The 21,760-nt window shown below is 47.6% G+C and overlaps 2 protein-coding genes across 4 annotated transcripts in view; one reads left to right on the top strand and one right to left on the bottom strand.

The window, feature by feature from the left end:
• Nucleotides 1–10,893: 10,893 nt before the first annotated feature.
• The window catches only part of THAP4 (THAP domain containing 4), a 15,319-nt gene continuing 4,452 nt past the window's right edge, over nucleotides 10,894–21,760 (bottom strand). For 2 of the 3 annotated variants that reach the window (XM_069975305.1, XM_069975306.1), the window contains exons 3-6: nucleotides 14,314–14,473; nucleotides 13,084–13,193; nucleotides 11,599–11,702; nucleotides 10,894–11,100 (exon numbers count right to left, since the gene is read on the bottom strand). In XM_069975305.1, the coding sequence (XP_069831406.1) occupies nucleotides 10,981–11,100; nucleotides 11,599–11,702; nucleotides 13,084–13,193; nucleotides 14,314–14,473 (494 nt within the window). In that variant the 3' untranslated portion in view covers nucleotides 10,894–10,980. Of the gene's footprint in view, nucleotides 11,101–11,598; nucleotides 11,703–13,083; nucleotides 13,194–14,313; nucleotides 14,474–18,764; nucleotides 18,841–21,760 lie in introns of those variants that run through there. The other variant, XM_069975307.1, reaches the window with a different exon arrangement.
• Nucleotides 18,881–21,760, top strand: part of ATG4B (autophagy related 4B cysteine peptidase) — a 26,427-nt gene continuing 23,547 nt past the window's right edge. The window contains exons 1-2 of the mRNA XM_069975309.1: nucleotides 18,881–18,950; nucleotides 19,881–20,063. The gene's annotated coding sequence lies outside the window, so the exon portion shown is untranslated. The remainder of the gene's footprint in view (nucleotides 18,951–19,880; nucleotides 20,064–21,760) is intronic.

Genomic DNA, 21,760 nt, shown 5'->3' with positions numbered 1-21,760 from the left:
ACCCCACCTACGCGCACACTCCCGGCGCCCACACCCCACCAACGCGACCCTCCCGCCGCTCACACCCCAGCAATGCGCTACCTCCCAGCGCCCAGACCCCACCAACGGGCACCCTCCTGGTGCCCACACCCCACCAACACGCAACCTCATGGCACCAAGACCCCACCCCACCAACGCCCTACCTCCCGACGCCCACACCCCACCAACGCACACCCTCCCGACACCCACACCCCATCCCACCAACGAGCACCCTCCCGGCGCCCACACCCCACCCCACCAACGCGCAGCCTCCTGTCGCCCCCATCCCACTAAAGCGCACCCTCCCGGCGCCCACAGCCCATCCCACCAACGCACACACCCTCCCAGCACCCACACCCCACCAACACGCTACCTCCTGGCGCCCACACCCCACGCCACCAACACGCTACCCAACGCGCATCCTCCCGACGCTCACACCCCACCCCACCAACGCTCTACCTACAGGTGCCCACAGCCCACTAAAGCGCACCCTCCTGGTGCCCACACCCCACCAATGTGGACCCTCTTCGCTCCCACCAACACGCACCCCCCCCCCCCCCGGTGCCCACACCCCACTCAACCAACGCGCACCCTTCCGGTGCCCACACGCCACCCCACCAACGTGCTACCTCCCAGCGCCCACACCCCATCCCACCAACGTGCTACCTGCCGGCGCCCACACCCCACCCCGCCAACACTCTACCTCCCGGTACCCACACCCCTCCCCACCAACACTCTACACAACGCGCTACCTCCTGGCGCCCACACCCCTCGCCACCAACACGCTACCTCCCGGTACCCACACCCCTCCCCACCAATGCGGGACCTCCTGGCACCAACACTTCACCCCACCAACGCGCACCCTCCTGGCTCCCACACCCCACCAACGCGCACCCTCCCGGCGCCCACACCCCACCAACGTGCACCCTCCTGGCGCCCACACCCCACCAACGCGCAACCTCATGGTGCCCACACCCCACTAACATGCTCCCCAACGCGCACCCTCCGACGCTCACACCCCACCCCACCAACGCGCTACCTACCGGCGCCCACAGCCCACCAACACGCACCCTCCTGGTGCCCACGCCCCACCAATGCGCTACCTCCCAGCGCCCACTCCCCATCCCACCAACGTGCTACCTGCCGGCGCCTACAGCCTAACCCACCAACGCGCTACCTCCCGACGCCCACACCCCACCCCACCAAGACGCTACCAACACGCTACCTCCTGGCACCAACACCCAACCCCGCCAATGCGCACCCTCCCAGTGCCCACACCCCACCAACGCGCTCCCTCCCGGCGCCCACACCCCACCCCACCAACAAATTACCTCCTGGCGCCAACACCCCACCAACCTGCACCATCCCGGCGCCCACACCCCTCCCCCACCAACGCGGTACCTCCCGGCGTCCCAAACGCCACCAACACCCCCTCTCCCGGCGCCCACACCCCTCCCCACCAACGTGCTACCTTGCGGCGCCCACACGCCACCCCACCAACGAGCTACCTCTCAGCGCCCACACCTCACCCCACAAACACGCTACCTGCCGGTGCCCACACCCCACCAATGCGCTACCTCCCAATGCCCACACCAACACGCTACCCAATGAGCACCCTCCCAGCGCCCACACCCCATCTGACCAACGCGCACCCTCCCAACACTCACACCCCACCCCATCAATGCACTACCTAACGGCGCCCACAGACCACCAACGCGCACCCTTCTGGTGCCCACCAACACGCACTCTCGGTGCCCCCACACCCCACTACACGAACGGCCACCCTCCCAACGCCCACACCCCACCAACGCGCTACCTCCCGGTGCCCATACCCCACCCTACCAACGCGCTACCTGCGAATGAATGCTGTCAGGAGACTGAGGCGCTGGGTCAGTCAAATCCGGTCCAAGTCTTCCAGGTCTCCTTGATCTGGTCTCCCTGAGAAGCTGTATATAAGGCTTCAGCTGCTTATGGGAGTTGCCTGTGAATGGTTTCAAAGCCTCAGTAGCATTTATCTACCTGCTGATACCTGTTGTTCTACTGACCTCTGCCTGTACCTTGGATTTCCCTTTGTCTCTTTGATTTGGTTTTTGACGTGCTTCTCCTGGACTTTCTAACCTCGGCTTGATATCTGACTTTGTCTCTGTTTTCTGATTTTGTTCCTGACGTGTTCTCCTGGTTTGACCTGGCTAGTCTGACTTTGTTAGTTCTTGGCTTTTCCCTATCCCTCACAATATCTTAGGAAGGGACTGCTGCCCAATTGGGGGCCACTGTTTAGGATGGTGGTCAAGTAGGCAGGGACAGTGGGGGGTTTAGTTCCAGGGCTGCCCTCACCCTCTACCCCTCTGGACATTACAGATTCACAGGCCCAATATATTTCCACCATGGACTGCATGGAGACACTTGACTCAGTCAGTGCAGGACCTGGTGAAAAGAGTGCATTTAAAGGAAACTGCTCAAGTTCAGGCTCAGTCCGTCACTGTACCCCCAAGATCTTGTTACAGGTGGGTTACTGCATTATATATATTGTTCATTTTATATTATGGAAGGTCTTTCCTCTGAAATTATTCTGGGGTTACCCTGGTTAGAATTGCATAATCCCGAATTTAACTGGACCACTGGAGAATTGATTAAGTGGGGGTCTGGGTGTTTTAACCAATGCTTTTCTGTATGTCTAACCAATCTCTGTAATGGAGAAAAGGAAATACCTGATTACATTGTTGATTTTGCTGATGTTTTTTTCAGAAACTGGAGTTAATGTTCTTACCCCTCACCGTCCTTACAATTGTGCAATTGAACTGTTTCCTGGCACCAGGTACCCCCAAGGGAAGAATATATAATCTTTCTGGGCCAGAGAGGCAATCCCTAAAAGATTATGTTCATGAAAGTCTTGAAAAGGGGCATATCCGGCCCTCTGTCTCACCTCTAGGAGCTGGGTTCTTCTTTGTTAAAAAGAAAGATGGTGGTCTTCGTCCATGCATAGATTATTGTGGTTTAAATAAAATTACAGTGAAGAACCAGTATCCTCTTCCCTTGATTCCAGACTTGTTCAATCAGATCTTGGGAGCCAAGTGGTTCTCTAAACTAGATTTGAAAGGTGCCTACAATCTCATCCGAATAAGAGAAGGGGATGAGTGGAAAACGGCCTTTAATACCCCAGAAGGACATTATGCGTATTTAGTTATACCATTTGGTCTCAGTAATGCTCCTGCTGTTTTTCAAAATTTTGGTCAGTTTATGGTTGTCTACTTGGATGACATACTGTTTTTTTCTAAAGATAAATACTCTCATATTCAACATCTCAGGCATGTTCTTCGGGTCCTTAGAGAGAACCATTTGTTTGCTAAACTAGAGAAATGTGTGTTTGGGGTCCAGGAGATTCAATTCCTTGGGTATGTTCTGACTCCTGATAAGTTTTGCATGGACCCCGAAAAAGTCAGGGCTATTACCGACTGGGTGAGACCCACATTGTTAAAAGCCCTACAGTGATTTTTAGCGTTTGCAAATTATTATCGCAAGTTTATTAAAATTATTAACCAGAAAAGGGGCAGATTTTGAGAATTGGAGCCAAGATGCTGTTTCTGCCTTTGAGACAATGAAACAGTGTTTTGTACAGGCTCCAGTCTTGGTCCAACCAGATCAATCCAAGCCTTTTATTGTAGAGGTTGATGCATCAGAATCTGGTGTTGGGGCAGTCCTGTCCCAAGGCCCCACTACTTTCACAAATTTGCATACTTGTGCTTTCTTTTCTAGAAAATTCTCTGTTGCTGAACGAAATTATGATGTGGGTAATAGAGAGTTATTGACGAGGAATGGCACCACTTCTTAGAAGGTGCATGTCACCAGGTAACAGTCTTAACTGATCATAAGAATACCTGGAATCTGCAAAGAAATTAAATCCACGCCAGGCCCGATGGGCACTATTTTTTTACTCGTTTTGATTTTGTTGTTACTTTCAGGCCAGGTTCCAAGAATGTGAAGATGGATGCCTTGTCGTGAAGCTTCCTGGGCAACCACCCCTCTGATCCTGACCCTATTTTACCTCCTGGGGTTATTATCTCTGCTGTTTCCCCTGACCTGGCATCTAGTTTTTCATTGAGACAAGATATGGCTCCATCATCTCTTCCTCAGGGGAAATTGTTTGTGCCTCCAAACTTAAGATTGCAACTTCTGAGCGAATACCATGACTCCTTAGTGGTTATCCAGGGGTGGTTGGTACCAAAAAGCTTGTGTCTCGTTACTAATGGTGGCCTACTATAGCTCAAGACATCACTTCATATGTTACTTCTTGTGAAACTTGTGCTAGATCCAATACTCCTCATACTCTTCCTGCTGGAAGACTCTATGCACTACCTATACCCAAAAGACCATGGACACATCTATCCATGGACACAAAGGACACATTTTATTCCTTTGTCACAACTACCTAATGCCAAGAAATTGTCTGAACTGTTTATTCTGCATATTGCTAAACTGCATGGTATACCTGAGAATATTGTATCAGATCGTGGGGTCCAGTTTGTCTCTTGGTTTTGGAAGGCCTTTTGTTCTAAATTGGGTACCCAGCTCTTTTTCTCCTCTCCTTCTCCTCAACAGTATTTAAGGTTTTTGTGGCAGACAACCAAGAAAATTGGGTGTCATTTCTGCCACTTGCTGAATTTTCCTTAATCATTTTCACTCATCAATCGGTACTTCACTCTTTTTCTGCAACTATAGGTATCATCCTCGTGACTCCTCCTTCTCTTCTTCTTTATCAGAAGAACCCCACCGGTGGTTATCTGGGTGTAGGTAGGTGTCCAAGTCTTCCCAGTTATATGCACTGTGCAGTAGACCTTCATATACTGGTTGCTTTGTCCTACTGAGGTCAGTTCCTATTTCTTCACGATAATGCCCTGCACTTTTCTGGCGTGTTCATGGCATGGGTCAGGGTGTTCTTGGTGACTACTCTCCCTTATTAGCGTTTAGCACTGCGTACTGAACGTAATAGTTTGTATAGAAGAAACCTTTGGCTTAAGCTGCATCTGCCTAAGTTGGTGGCTAGACTCAACTAACTGTCTCACTTCTTGGCAGGGGTCCTGGCATAAGCCAAGCCCTGGCTTAACTTCTGTAGGAACGGTTTTGTTTGGACTGCACTTCCTCCACCAGTAAAACTTCTCCTACAGGGGCCTTCTGTGTGCCTGCCTATGAGTGGTGGGGATGAGTGTGTGCTCTGTGAAAAGCAGCTTCCCTGTGCCACCTCCATTATCAGGGCCCCTAATGCAATGACAGAACCTACTTTTTACTAAAGTTGCTACAGAACTGTTACCTCATGGGCAATACAATTATATCTTATAACACAATATCAGTAGACTGGACAGATCCTCTACAATCCAGCAACTGGGTAACATCTTCTCTTATCACAGTTATTCAACTTCTCTTTTCTTCACCATTCAGACCACCATGACTTCTCCTGACTGCAGAGTTTGTTGCTGAAAGATCTTTGGTTTCACAGTCCCCGTACACTTCAGACTATTGCCATCAGTCTAGTGTGTATGGGGCCATTCTGAATCACCACCGGTGATAGGGGTCAGCCTTGATGGAAAATCATGGCGGACCCTTGTTCAGAAAGAGATAAGCCACAGCAAGAGCTCTCTCGCTGCGACTTAGGAGTATTCTGTTGTGCTGAGTGCCCCTTTGTATGGGCAGAACGGGCGAAGAGTGGAACTGCCATACCCCTGAATAATGTCACACCCCAGATTCCTGAATAACGTTATACCCCAAAACCCTGAATAACTTCGAACCCCACACTCGTGCCATAGAACCTGTCTACCATGCTAGTGCCCTGGACAAGGGGCAGTGCTTGAAGCTCGTTATAAAACAGCATAGGGGCTGCATGCTATGATGGTGACTAGAGGAAAGCAAAGGATCCCCTTGTGCTTCTCAGGCTAAGTTGTGGATAAGGTATTTCTAGATTTCCCTACAAATGTTTCTCTGTGTATCATGTGTTGTGTGTTGACCACTAGGAGGTGCTCTTTTCTTCTATCCTATCTTCTTTCTTCTGCACACACTCAACCCCACCTTGGGTTATTTTTCCCTGTTCTGTGGGTGGCAGTGCTGACAGTCCAGGTGGGTCAGTTGCCACTCAGGGTTGCCATAACAAGAGCCCAAGGGACCAACAACAACCCGTCAGGTTACCGACCATTTGGAAAATACAGCTGGCCACATACAAAAAGCAGGTAGCAACATCGCACCTGTGTGCTGGATGAGCACTGGCGTCACAACGTTAACATCTTCAGCCGTACACCACAGAATTGGCATCACAGGCTATCTCAACTAGTTGCCGAGTAACACACAAGTCGATGATATTGCACATTAGGTAGATTACTCCTGTTGATATCCCCATCAGGTAGGTGTCCTCTGTAGATGATCCTCAATTAGGTAGGTGGTCCCTATAGATAATATCATCCATTAGATAGGTGTCCTCTGTAGATAATATCTCCCATTAGGTAGGTGTCCCCTTTAGATTATATCCCCCATTAGGTAGGTGTCCCGTTTAGATAATATCCCCCATTAGATAGGTGTCCCCTGTAGATATTAACCCCCATTAGGTAGGTGTCCCCTGTCAATAATAACCCCCATTAGGTAGGTGGTCTCTGTAGATAATATCCCCCATTAGGTAAGTGCCCTTTGTAGATAATATCCCCCATTAGGTAGGTGTCCCCTGTAGATACCCTATTTTAGATTGTCAGGGGTTCGCCTTATATGCCGGAAAATGTTAACCTCTGCCTGACCGCAGCCCTGCTACTGTCAGGCAGGGGTTAACTGCAGCTAAATGAAAGAAACAAAAAACAAAACACAGATAACTCACCTGGAGCCCGTTCCCGGCCTCCGCACGACTTCTGTGTGATGTACACTGACCGACTGCGCTGGGATCCGTGAAGCTCTCCCGAGCGTCTTATTAGATACGCTCGGCTGCCGGGAGAGCTTCAGAAGAATGACAGAGGCTTCAGGAGGCTCCGGAAGTACCCGAAGCCTCTGTCATTCTTCAGAAGCTCCAAAACAAAACCATACTCACCTTTTCCTGAATCCCTTACAGTCAGAGGCAGCTGGTCACTCTGTGTGCACCCCTCCCCACCCACATTAGGGTTGTCACCTTGGGTGGCTGCACCACCTGCCCAGTGGCACAAACGGCCCTACATAACAAGTGATCAAAGTGTACATATAATATGTATATGTTCAACTTAGCCTATAGCTTGAAATAGACATGTGAACCACATATTTTGGTAACTGATACCAAAGCCCAGGTCCGCCATCAGGGCAGTACTAGCAGTACAGCTCTAAGGGGTCCGGACTAGATGAAAGATTAAGGGGGGCCACCTTCTCAGCAGCTGTCATTACCCCTCTGCCTCCACATACTGGCAATCGGACTGTGAGTTTCTCAAAAGACCGGGCCCCTTGCAAGGCAACAGGGCACGATTATTCTCCATACTAAAATAACCAGGGCTTCAACAGCCCCCTGCCCCATTCTTGCAGTCTGCAGCAGTAGGTACAGAAGATCAGGAAGACTACCACTGCCGCTGGTGATGTCATCAGAAGCCCGACATCAGGGAGGATGAAGAGGAGGCGGGGTCCTGGTGTCCCCCCAGCTTCCCTTACTGCCCAGTGCAGCGACTCTCAGTGTGGGAGGTAAGAACCCAGGAGAAAGGAGCACAGGCTGTTTTTAGCCCAGGGGAGCCAGGGAATCCTGCAGGTGACCTTGAGCAGGAGGCCGGGCTCCGAGTATAGGAGCTCCAGGCCCCACATACAGTGTATTCCACCAGCATGCTGCACACACCTGACACCTTGGTCACTCACTGCCTCTAAAATCAGGGGGTTTCAGTTGATTGTTTAGATGCAGGGAGTGACCTGGGTGACAGGAGTGTGCAGTAGCAGTGCAGCCCCCTTCCTCACCCCTGGCCACTTCTCTACTTTATGTGGTGTTGCTGCAAACAGTCGGGACACAGGGGGAGGGGGTGCAGCCTACAGACCAAGAGCAGCTGGAGCTGCACAGCTCACAAAGTGTAAACTATCCCTGGTGTCTTCTTGTACAAAAGGTAAATCTGTGTTACATAATGTATGTAAGTAAATATGTATGTATTTATATCTGAGTGTATACATAAAGTATATGAGTCTGTGTGTATTGCATGTGTATACATAATGTATGTGAATCTTTGTCTATTGTGCATGTGCATCAAGTATGTATGTGAGTATTGTGTATTGTCTGTGCGGGCCAGAGCTGGGACAAAGGGTAGGTAGGGGTAGGCGATGGCCTAGGGCGCCATCTAGAGGTGAATAACAGGGGGCGCAATTTTCTTTTTTTTCCAGGCTATTCTACCCTGCACAGTGGGTGTCCATGCATTATATTATACGCATGGCCACTCACTACAGGAGCACAGACTAATGTCTCAGCTCCTGTATGCATATTCTGTGGAGCCCTATAGCCTACTGCCCCACAGAATATGTGTGCAGAAGCAGGGACTCCAGTCTGACATGGGACTCCCAAACGTTTGCTGAGATGAGTAGCTGGCTTATCCAGTAGATGGGGACATAGGAGAGGACTATGGGGACACATAGGAGGGAACTATAGAGGGGATTATGGGGACACGTAAGAGGGAGATGCAGGGGGGATTATGGGGACTCATGAGAGAGAACTACGGGGGGGGGGGGTATAGGGACACATGAGACAGAACTACAGTGGGGGTTTATAGGGAGACATGAGAGGGAACTACAGGGGGGGGATTATGGGGAGACATGAGACAGAACTGCTGGGGGGTTTATAGGGACACATGAGAGGGAACTACAGGGGGGGATTATGGGGAGACATGAGAGAACTACTGGGGGGTTTATAGGGACACATGAGAGGGAACTACAGGGGGGGATTATGGGGAGACATGAGACAGAACTACTGGGGGGATTATAGGGACACATGAGAGGGAACTACAGGGGGGGGTTTATAGGGACACATGAGAGGGAACTACGGGGGGGGGGATAATGGGGGCACACAAGAAGAAACTACAGATTGGATTATGGGGACACATAAGAGGGAAATGCAGGGGGGATTATGGGGACTCATGAGAGAGAACTACAGGGGGGGGATTATGGGGACAGATGAGAGGAAAGTACAGGGGGGTATAATGGGGACAAATGAGAGGGAACTAAAGGGGGCATTATGGGGACACATGAGAGAGAACTACAGGGCAGTATTATGGGGACACGTGAGAGGGAACTATAGATGGAACACATGAGAGGGAACTACAGAGGGGAGCTACATAGGGAAACAGGAGGGGAAGTACAGGGGGACACAGGAGGGAAACTACAGGGGGACAGAGGAGGGGAACTACAGGGGGACACAGAAGGGGAACTAAAAGGGCAATTACATGTGACTACATGGGGCACAGGATGGGAGGATTATAATAGTGGGGAGGTGCAGAAGAGATTTTAATAAGTGTCATGGCAAAATGGAAGTATTTACAGCATGAAGGAAGAGAAGGGGCTAGTTACTGTGTAGATAGGGGGAACTATTCATGTTGGGACACTATGGATGAGTTATGGTATAGGGGTGAGAAGAGTGTTGGTAAATTGTGGAGCCTAAAATGTTTGTCTGATAGATGCCATGGGGACAGGTCATGGCTAACATAAAGGCCCGGACCCAATGGAGAAGTAAAAAGAGAAAGTGAACAACTGTAATAAGAGAAGACGTCACCTGTAAGTCACTGTATGAAACTGCACTCTGATTACTAGACTGTCACTGTATGTGTGGTGGTGGTGGGGTAATGCTGGACTCTGTACAATCTTTTTTTTATTTAGTAGCAGTACTGGTATTGTTCTAGTGTTCTAGTTCTGGAGTTCGTGTGTTTAAGATGTGGAGGTATGATTTTTTCATTGTGTTGTGGTAATATTTAGTCAGTAGGGGTGGTGATATGGGGGGACTATACACTATGGGGGAGACTTATCCACCTGGTGTAAAGTAAAATTGTCTTAGTTGCCCCTAGCAACCAGATTCCACCTATAATTTTTCAAAAATCTGTGAGGAATGAAAAGTGGAATCTGATTGGTTGCTAGGGACAACAAAGAATTAAATTTTACACCAGTTTGATAAATTTCCCCCTAGGGGTATATTTTTGGCTTTTTTTATGGTGTGTGTGTGTGGGGGGGGGGGGGGGGGGGGGGGAGAGGGTGGCGCCATTTGCCTTCTCTGCTTAGGGCACCAAAACTCTTTGTCCGGGCCCTGCTACTCTTACATCCAGTCTTATCCTGCAGACAGTCACCTCCAGGGTTGCACTCACTATTCTGCTGTTACATCTTATCAAACAGCAGAGGGCAGCAGGACTGTGGCAGCAGCTTCTCTCCAAGATCAAAACATGATGAAGAGTGAACTTTATACCTAATTTACTTTTAATCCTCTATGTCAGACTGACATCCAACACTCAGCCATCTACATTGGCCCCTAAATGACCAATAAAGAATTTGAACCAAGGACACAATGAATGCTTTGTCTTGTATAACAATGGGATATTAAAAACAAGGCGGTAGGTTTGTAAGATTGAAAATAACCTAATTCAACTTTTTAAGTAAATTTAGGGCAGGTATCACAAGATTAAAACTTATTATGCAGCCACAGTATAAGTTTTTGATCTGGGATGTGACCTCAGATACTATTATCAATCACAATAGTAGTGGTCTCTTTATCCCATGTGTGAATAAAGCAATTAACTGCAACTCCATTCACTTGGGTAGCAAGAGACCCCCTTTCTTGTAACTGCTCAGGTTGCCAGCAGTAAGATCCCTTTAAGTATAACATATTGTTACATTACAAGACTAATGTGATGAGAAAAATGATTACACACTTGATGGATCTCATGGACGCCAGAGCAGTCAGCAGCTCTACATTTATTCAAGTAACGTGAACAGTACAGGCACTACTTCATATCTTGGACGCAATGGTTATGAGGTCACTTTCTTGTATGTCACTTGTAAGTGAGGAGCCATGGCTTGTGTGCTAGTTGCCATGGAGACAGTCTGCTCCAGCTTCCCCTCAGCAGTCAGGCGGAAGGTACGAGAGATCTGTAAGGGAAAGGAGGGTCACAGTACAGCGTTATGTACACTGTCATATTCATAAGTTTCCATCACTGTGCAAGAAAAAGTGGCCAGATCATAGCAACCCAACTAAAATATACATATCAATATACCCCACCATCTGGGTTTTGACTAGAGGACACATCCTCAGTAAGTAATGCAGCCAACATGACAGTAACCTATGTGTTTCTCAACCTTTGGCTAAGACAAAGAGAGTAATGACAATCTCTGTACAGCCATGCGTAATATGTTATCGCTAAATAAAGGAATTATTAATGGCTCTCCAGCTGTTGCAAAACTACAACTCCCAGCATGCCCTAACAGGCAGAGACTAGAGCAGAAGGCTAAGGGGTAAATGGCAGATATAGAGTTGTGGGTAAGATCTGCTCGAGTATAAGAGCTGGTATTAAGCTGGATCTGAAGTTTACAAACCATATGATATTGTATATTGATGCTGCATTGTTCCATCATACGAAGCATTCTTACCTGCTCTACATGAGGCTCTTTGGCAAAGCTAATTCTGCTTAGTGAATTTGAGGTTAGCGTCAGCTGCTCTCCTTGTACCTCTCCTTCTTCCACCTCAACTACACCTGCAAGTTAAAGATAAAAAAAATGTCAAAACTGCAGCAAGGCCAGCATGTCTATATAAAAAAAATTGATCTGTCTGGGCCTGGGTGCTGAAACACTACTGAAAGCCTGGAAGAGCGAGGAGAAGTGTTAAGTGCTTCTCTCTCCATCTCTTTGCTGCAGGAGACAGGCTAGATAGAGTTTCTATACAATCTGTCTCCTACAGTAAGGAGAGAGGTGTGGTAGGTTACTCGGCCAGTGATGTTATATGTTGTGACGCCAGTGCTAGTCCAGCACACAGGTGTGATGTTGGTACCTGTTTTGTATATGGCCGATAGTGTTCCCCAAATGGTCGGTAACTTGCCAGGGTGGTGTGGGTCTCTTGGGCTCTTGTCACGGCAGTCCTGACCCACCTGACTGTTGGTACGGCCTCCCACAGAAAAGGGAAAAATAACCCAAGGTATGCATGTGTCTGTGTATAGGTGCAGGTGCAAATAGAAGATCAGAGTCCCGCGCGTAGTATAAAAATATAACAGCTTTACTGTAAGGCTTTTCAGTATAACAGTACATGGTTTACAGACAGTAATCTTGACACACTAGAATGCTTGACCTTTGTGCTTGAAGGAGGTACTTGAGTGAAGCAAGAGAGGTAGTTCTAGCGGTGCTTGTAGAGTAGAGAGGAGTTTGCCAGAGGAACCCTAACCCACAGTAGCCTTGTACTCTGCCGGAACTTTCAGTAGATATCTTGAGTGAAGTGATACTTGTGTTTAGACTGTGTCTGACCACCTTCTGCCCCCTGGTATCGTAGAACCTGTTCCAGTAGGGTAGTACAAGCCCCGGCCGTGGTTATTTCAGTGTAGCTAGGTGTCCAAGGTTTCCCAGTTACCTGCACTGTGCGATAGGATATGTAGGCCTTCTGTACTGGCTGCCTTGTCGATCAAAGCTAGTCCCCTTCTTGTTCAGGATACTTCCCTGCTCTTTGTAGATGTGTTCCTGGCGTGGGTCAGGGTGTTCCTTAGTTACTACTCTCCCTTGGGTGTGCTTAGCACTGCATAGTAGATTTAGTAGCAGTAGTAAAAGAACTGTTGGGTCACTAACTGCATCTGTACACATTGGTGATTAGACTCAACTGACTGCGTACCTCTGTACCTGACAGGGGTCCTGGCATAAGCCAGGCCCTGTCTTAACTTCTGCAGGGATTATTGTCTCTTGCATTTTTCCTCTCTGAAAATCTGGTAAGAACTAACTTGTACATCCTCCACCAGTGAAACTCCTCCTACAGGAGCCCTCTGTATGCCTTCCTGTGAGTTTTTGCAAGAAAAAAAAAAAAGCTTTGTTTTTTCTAACCCTTGATAACTCCTGTAAGTATCATACATCTCTGTGTTGGTACTGTGAGGCAATTACCTGTATTTTGGGCACATATAAACGCTACTTGCTTGGTCCCAGGCTTCACACGAATGAATCCACATTCTCTGTGCATTGGTTTACCTGTCTCTGGATTAGAGGCACAAAACCTGCATGACAACATAAATCCTGTTAAAGCACACTGCCATTACTGTATATGTATATATCATACAGTCATATTTACCTTCACAACTCAGATACTTCCTTCTTCCTTACTACCATGGAATAGTCTACATCCTTCCAAGATAATAATTCGGGGAACAGAATTCTCTCTCTGTTCTCCCTATAGATGCTGCGATTGCACTGACCACAGCATCTATAGGGTTAACTGCTGGGATCTGAGCATGGCTTCCCTGCCCCTTTCATCCACAGATGCAACTCTATGTCCATAAGTGGGAACGCAAAAATTGACATACAGTTGTGTCCATTGACCTGAAAGGGATATACACCAACCAGACCACAGCCAGAGCAGTGTTTAATAAATTTTGCAAATCTTAAACTTGACGAGACCTAGATGTTAAACTATGTTAGTTGGGATCAGAATACCCTTTTAAAGCGACTCTGTACCCACAATTTGACCCCCCAAACCACTTGTACCTTTGGATAGCTGCTTTTAATCCAAGATCTGTCCTGGGGTCCGTTTGGCAGGTGATGCATTTATTGTCCTAGAAAACAACTTTTAAACTTGCAGCCCGTGCCAAGCGGGAGTATCTGTGCCCTCCGTCCCTCCTCCCCACCCTCTTCATCATTAGGAATGCCACTGAAACATTTTCTCCTGTGTAAACATTGCACAGGTGTCTTAACAATCCAGCCCATGCTGTGCTGACACAGGTGGGGAATAGGAGACAATCTGCCCGCAGCATTACTGATGAGGAGAAGGGGGGGGGGGGAGGAGGGACAGGAAGGTTGTGCCAGCCTAATGCATATACAATCTCGGCCACGCCTGTTGGGCAAGGGGCTGCCAGTTTAAAAGTTATTTTTTAGGACAATAACTGCATCATCTGCCGGACAGACCCCAGGACAGATCTTGGATTAAAAGCAGCTATCCAAAGGTACAAATGGTTTGGAGGGGTCAGATTGTGGGTACAGAGTAACTTTAACTCTCTGTAATTAGCCAGCAATATTGTGTGTGCAATACAACACTGTGTACAGGATGATATACACTACAAAAAGACCAATGAAATAAATGCTAAAGCAAAGACCCATGGTCTGTTCTACATAATTACTTACATGAAATTCAGCATTGGCTGTCCTACATGTGAGATGACCGCTTCTTCCATGTAACGAAATGAAGGGATGGAGGGAAATTCTCCTTCACCAGGGGGATCTGAAACCCATGTCCCTAGCATCCAGGCCAGGGGCGCTACAGCTGGGTTCAGAGGAGGAGCACCTGTAAAATAACATAAATAATATAACTGTAATGAATAAAATCCTCACAAATATGTTTCCTCTTCATTCTTTTGGTCTCTTTCAAGGTGGGACAAGCATATGGTGTTAAAGCATATATACCAAGTTACAGTTTATATACCCTGTAGCTATAGACAAAATAAAGAGTTCAACTTTGTAAGCACATAGAACTTGATGTTGTATGCCATGCTCGCCAAATAAAAAATAAAAAAAAAAAGAATAAATTGCACTTAAAATGGAGGGGCAAGGCCCCCAGAAGCCCACCACATTAACTATAGTATACTATAGTGGAAAACGCTGATGCATTAATACTATTAATAGATTTGCAGCATCCATGTCAGATTAATATTTCCCAGTGTTTCCCAAGTACTGATCCAGAACTGCATTCACAATTCTGCAAGCTTTTCTTCAAAACAGTTAAAAGGTCTATAATAAATTTCGCTAAGCTCCTATACTGCAATGTAACGCTGCGAGTCGGTACGTGTGAAGCTACCCTGAAGCTGAGTCCCAAGCAGTTTCAGGTAAGAGAAGGGGGAGTAAGGAGGTGTTACAGCTTGCTGCATTCAGAAATTTGGAATGTGAATTGCAGCTGACAGGTTCTCTTTAAAGGGAACCAATCACTGGAAAAACGCATATAGAGCTTTTGAAATGTGCTGTTAGAGCACACAGCACACTTGCCACACGTGTTTCCATAGCCTCCGTGCCTTCCCCGTGTAAGCCGCAAAGTAACTTTATAAAACTGGCGCCCTGTATGCTAATTACCTGAGGTAGTCACCTGGGCGGTGTTCGGCTAGCAGGTAGTCACGGTCCCCTGGGCGTTCTTCCGCTGTAATCACGCCCCTCTGGGCGTGATTCAAATGTCAGAGTGGCTGCGGCGTCACTCGGGAGCGCGCCGTGCCCAACGTCGGCGCGCTTACGTACTGATGCCGGACGCCGCCGCACATGCGCAGTGCAGCCGCTTCCATTCCGGTTGGACTGCGCCTGTGCAGAATAGCCTTGAACTCCGGCTAACAGGCTATTCGAGGCTATTCTGCACAGGCGCAGTACCGCCGGAATGGAAGCGGCTGCACTGCGCATGTGCGGCGGCGTCTGGCATCAGAATGTCACAGCTACTCGGCCATTTGAATCACGCCCAGAGGGGCGTGATTACAGCGGTAGAACGCCCAGGGGACCGTGACTACCTGCTAGCCGAACACCGCCCAGGTGACTACCTCAGGTAATTAGCATACAGGGCGCCAGTTTTATAAAGTTACTTTGCGGCTTACACGGGGAAGGCACGGAGGCTATGGAAACACGTGTGGCAAGTGTGCTGTGTGCTCTAACAGCACATTTCAAAAGCTCTATATGCGTTTTTCCAGTGATTGGTTCCCTTTAAGAAGCTGCAGCACTTATGTTAGAAGACCATCACTCCATTCATATAGGCACATGAACATGCAGCCATTGTTTTGGCTGATTTTTAACATAGTACTATATTTAAAAATATTAGGCATATGGAATTTATAAAGGACATTCCCCCACTCTGCACCCCTGTCTATGAGCCAAGAAGGAAAGCCTCTCTGCAAAAACGTGTGTCCTCTTCTGGCAAACCCAGCAACTGCTTGAGCGTGTTTTAAGTCCTTTACTGCCTTCTAGTGGTTACTACTGAAAAAGCAATACAAAATGTTCAACAATAGAGAACAAATCAAAGTTTGATATAAGTAGCAAGTGGCCACTTGCCTTCAAGGATCTGTTTAACTAGTAAGAGCCCCACAGCCTGCATAGTCCTTGCATGTGGTGCAGTCCATAGTGACATGAACGATCATTCGGGGAACCTTTCATAGTGAATAATAAGTCCTCCTTCTGTGTCATTGATCATGTCTGAATGACCACAACAGCCAACAGAGATACAATGTGCAATGTTAGGGTGCCTTTACAGAGAGAGATTTATCTGACAGATTTTGGAATTTGAATGCATTCCTTTATGACCTGTTCCCTGTTTATAGTCTGTTTTTGGCTTTAAAAATCTGTCAGATAACTCTCTCTTTGTGTAAAGGCAGCCTTAGTGTTGTAATGGCTTAGCTAAAGGTGTGTTCACACAGGCAGGCTTTTAATTGCAGTTATTAAAGCCAAAGCCAGGAACAGATTAGGAAAGGAAAGACTGAGATTTCTCCTCTTTTTAAATCCATTCCTGGCTTTGTAATGATATATTGCAATTAAAAACCTGAATGTGTGAACATACCATGAAGTGTATGGCTACTTTTATAGCCACTTAAAGGGGTTGACCACTTTATAGTAAAATAGGTCAGTGCAAAGTATTAGTAAGTGTACTCACTGTATATACTGACAGCAGCTCCCAGTGTACCTCATAGAGCTAAAATCACACTCCCCCAGGCTGGGCTGCCCTGCTCTGTTTTGTTTCAGTCCATAAAATGGCTGACACAGAGGAGCATGTGACCATGCCCCGCCCCCCCAGTGTCCTCTATAGACATATACAGGCTCAGCGGCCTGGTCACATGCTCCTCCATGTCAGCCATCTTATGGACCAAAACACCACAGAGAAGGGCAGCCCAGCCTGGAGGAAGGGAGTCTGATATTAGCTTTATGAGGTACACAGGGAGCTGCTGTCAGTGAGTGTAGTGAGTACACTTACTAATACTGTACATTGAGCAATTTTACTATCAAGTGGCTAACCCCTTTAATTTTAGTGATCAATGGGTGGTCAGTGGCGGGGGGGCTTTGCATACTGCCCACACTGTTGGTATCTTATGGCATCTTAATAACACTTCAAACTCTATGGGGGATATTTGCAAGCTTTCTTACAAGTGTACCTATCACTTTGGCATGCTTTGACGTGGGCAGTCGACAGAACTCCCGGAAGGGCCGTAGACTGCATTTCAAGTGTATTACAATAGAGTCTATGGCACTTCCGGCAGTTTCGTCGGCCACCCGGTGTTTCCCGCTGTGCCAGCCAAATGATAGGTATGCATTCTTTTTACCAGAGCTCATGAATATTTGAAGGTTAAAGGGAACCTGTCACCCCGGCACGGCCGACCCCCTGTTAGAGCCCCCTATACTCACCTAATCCCGCCGGGTCCCGCTTCTGAAGATGGTCGGGTCACGGAGATCTCAGCCGCTGCAGCCCGGTGCGCGCGCTCCTCAGATGAGTCCAACGCTCATAGAGAATGACGGAGCGCTGGACTCTCCTGTCATTCTCTATGAGTGTTGGACTCATCTGAGGAGCGCGCGCGCTGGACTTCAGGCGCCGATATCTCCGTGACCCGACCATCTCCAGAAGCGGGACCCGGCGGGATCACGTGAGTATTGGGGGATCTAACGGGGGTCAGGAGCCTCTTTAAGCTGTGATTGGTTGCTATGGGCAACAAAGGACAAACTTACTATAAGACGTGTGATAAAGCTTCCCCTAAATTTCAGTATGGTATTTTTTAGCAGGATCTATGTGTATACATGACCTCGAGGAGCTTAGCTAATATATACTATATACATACTACATATGCATTGCAATATTACATAGGTGTGAACATTTTCAAATTAAAAATGATCTTATCTCATCTTATTCATTGCCTAATAATATATATATATATTATACAGTGGTGTCTTTGTTCTGGGACGGCGCTTGTAATCCAAATCCACTCTTAAACCAAAGCAAATTTTCCTATAAGAGATCATAGAAATGCAGACAATTGGTTCCACACCCCAAAATTAATGATTTATTATTCTGAATAACATGTAAAACAAATGAAACAAACATTCAGAAACAGCTGAATATCTGATATTATAAGTTACTGTACAGTAATGGAGAAACAGATGGGAAACAGAAGGGCTGGCAGAGACAGCAGGGAGCAGGAAGGAATGAGCAGGGCGGATGTGGGCACATACATGCAGCACTCTCTGTCCGGGGAGAGAGGGGTTACAGCTATGCAGAGATTACCTCCACAGTCCTGTCCCCTGATGCACGCCCCAGTCTGAAGTGGATCTGCCATGATTTGGAAGGTGAGGGAGACCTCCTGGGTCAGAGTACAATGCTGTAGACCCCGCTATGCAGATCATGCTCCCCCACTCCCCCTCCCACCCAGTACAGGGAGCTCTTAAACCAAAGCACACACACACACACAGGCAGCACTGTAGAGCAGATATTTGTAGCAAGCAGACCACAGGGGAAACAAAACATGCTTGAAGGGTTAATAGGTCCCTACAATATGCCAGTGATCCCTCTTATAAAATACAAGGTGTGGTGTTGTGCTGCTGTGTATGTAAGGTTACTCCACTCTCTTTACCTGCACTGAGCTCACTTGCCATTCTCCCTCTACAGGCAGGAAGTGATGTCACTCAGGAGCAGTGCACACTGGGAGATATAGTTTCATCTTACACTGTGTAGGGCTAGTATAACATGTGAGCTCAGACCGGTTACTGACACCTGTGATATAATCCGCCGTCACTCCCAGCAGCTATAGAACAGTGAGGTTTGTCACATTAGAGAACAGTAAATGTAATAAGGTCAGCTATCTGTGTAATGGAGCTTATTATGATCCACGCTATAGATAAGATATAATGGGGGAGATTCATCAGACGCAACCAATCACATTCCTTTCTTCATCTTCATAATAGCAGGAATCTGGGGAGCTGCTATAGACAGTTGCTGCCCTTCTGATAGCTCTGTTGGAAAGGCTTTATACTCATCTATACTGGGGAAAAGGTGTACAGATGCATGTAGGGAAAATGCAGAAGATTTTCTGTACCAAATTCCGCAGCAGTAAATTTACAGACTTTGGGGCAGATGTCTTGTTGCGGATAATGCAATGTAAGCAAAAAAAGGTATGCTCACATGTACTATATATGCTGCAGATTATATCACTCACTTACCAGCAGAAAGTATAAGGGTATGTTCACACGGAGTAAATCAGGAGGAATTCCGCCTGCCTCAATGTGCCATAGGCTGTCTATGGGAGAGCGGCGGCGCACCAGCTCTTCCATGGACACGCTATTGCACACTGAGGTAGGTGGGATTCTGGAGGCAGAATTCCGTCAGCATAGTTAGCCTAATACAGCACAGTACAAGTGAACATGCCCTGAGAGCATGCTCACACAATGCAGATCTGCTATGGATCTAAAGGAGTTATTTAGGATTAATAAAACATAGTTGCTTTATTCTAAAAACAGCACCACCCCAGTCCTCAGGCTGTGTGCAGTATTACTACTCTGCTCCATTTGCTTCAATGGAAATGAGCTTTTCTGCTTTTTAATTTATGGAACTGATCCACTGAGGAAGAACGTACCCTTAAAGAAAGAAGTTCTGTTACCTCATAACAACCAATAACAGTCCAGGGTTTTTTTAAGCATTACCTGTCATTTCTAAAAAAAAAAAAAAAGTATAACCCTGCATGTTTTTTTAGATTTAGCCCGGAGAATGGTGACTCTGAAAGCCTCCTCCACGGTGCACTGAAGATTCTGACACAGTACTTGAAGGGGTTATTCACCTAAGAGCGAAAAAATTAAATGCTAGCTGGTCTTACTCAACAAGTCCCTCTGAGTATTTGGAGCCATCTTCTGTCTTTCTAGCTGCTGCCATTTGTGAGGTACAAGTTTTTCTAAAAGCTGATCTATAACCAAGATAGAAAACTACATTTCCCACCATGCATTTCCCTTATTGGTCCTTTTGCATATTCTCCCTTAGCTTTCTTTCCTGCCCAATGCTGTCATTTCTATTGCATAGGTAACACAGGACTGTTTTTTTTTTTAATTAGTTTTGCATCACATCACCCCAGTATGTATTCCATACAAGCTGATAATGTAGCAGAGCCGACGTGCACATGGTGTAGCTATGTGCTGCATAACGGGCATCTGTTTACTAGGGGTGTAATGTAGGTTTAGATCTCTGCTTCCTGGCTGTGAATGAAAACATTCTAGTTCCATCCATATGCTAAGAACATCTATAACACTAGCAATATGCAGAGCCGAGACACAAAGACAGGTACATATGCCTGCATTCACTGACAGCAAACAGAGATAGAACTGTAACTTTTCATATTACAAAAACCTAGGATCAGGGACACATGTAAGCAGGACAGGTGCATGGAGATTATGCAGATAATGTCTCCTGGGGGTCGGGTAACCAAGTCAATAGACAGCTAACCCAGCCCCCAGAAAGGAGATCAAAAGTTCTGTGACTACAAAAGGGAGGGGGATACCATCACTGGCGTCAGTTAACCGACCTTAACTTTGCCAGGACGGTATCTGCGGTATTTTCACTTTCATCTCCCCGTCTGATCCCTGAGCTGCACAGGTTGGAGGATGTCTCCTGTGCTGTGTATGCAGCGAAGCACAGACAACACATAGGGGACTGCCACTGTGTGTCAGAGCGCCCTGCATCACCCGCCCGGCACAGCACAACGGAGCCGCCACCCGCCCGTCCCCGCATCCCCCAACCTCCTGGCGTGTCAGAGCGCGCCCCGCATCACCTGCCCGGCACAGCACAACGGAGCCGCCACACGCCCGTCCCCGCATCCCCCAACCTCCTGGCGTGTCAGAGCGCGCCCCGCATCACCCGCCCGGCACTGTACACTGCCCCTGCTCGTCTCAGCCAGTTCCCGCTGCCAGCACATGCCTCTCTCAGCGGCCCGGCGCAGCACAGCGGAGCCGCCACCTGCATGTCCCAGCGCCCCCCCCGCCACCTGCCCGGCCTGTCAGAGCATCACGGCCAGTCTCCTATGTGCTGTCTGTGCGTCCCTGCACACACAGCACACGAGACTTCCTCCAACCTGTTCAGCAACCCATGAGAAAAAGAGCAACGTTTCTGACCACAAACGTGGTCTTTATTCAAGCCAAATAACATTTGTGGTCAGAAACGTCGCTGTTTTCGACATAAATGTAAAAAGGTGTAGATTTATTCACAAAGCAATTGGAATGCTGCTACTATATGAATAGAGATAGATAGATCTATCGCCTCTATCTCCTATCTATCTGTATCTATCTATCTCCTTCCTATCTATCCATTATCTATTGATCGATCGAGGAGATAGATAGATAGGCAGGAGATAGATAGATAGATAGATAGATAATAGATAGGAGATAGATAGATAGATAGATAGATAGGACATATCTTCACGGTGTGTCGGCACAGTGCCATCTACAGCCCACCTATAATGTGCCACTCAGTATCCCCATAACTGCCTTTGTACTGTCACCTATACATAACATACTATATACCCATCATATATACTGTATGTCCCTGTACTGTCACCTGTATATACTATATACACATCATACTGTATAT

Source organism: Dendropsophus ebraccatus, chromosome 6 (genome assembly GCF_027789765.1).
Source record: "Dendropsophus ebraccatus isolate aDenEbr1 chromosome 6, aDenEbr1.pat, whole genome shotgun sequence".
Classification (NCBI taxonomy): domain Eukaryota; kingdom Metazoa; phylum Chordata; class Amphibia; order Anura; family Hylidae; genus Dendropsophus; species Dendropsophus ebraccatus.
This window is presented reverse-complemented; position numbering and strand designations above follow the sequence as displayed.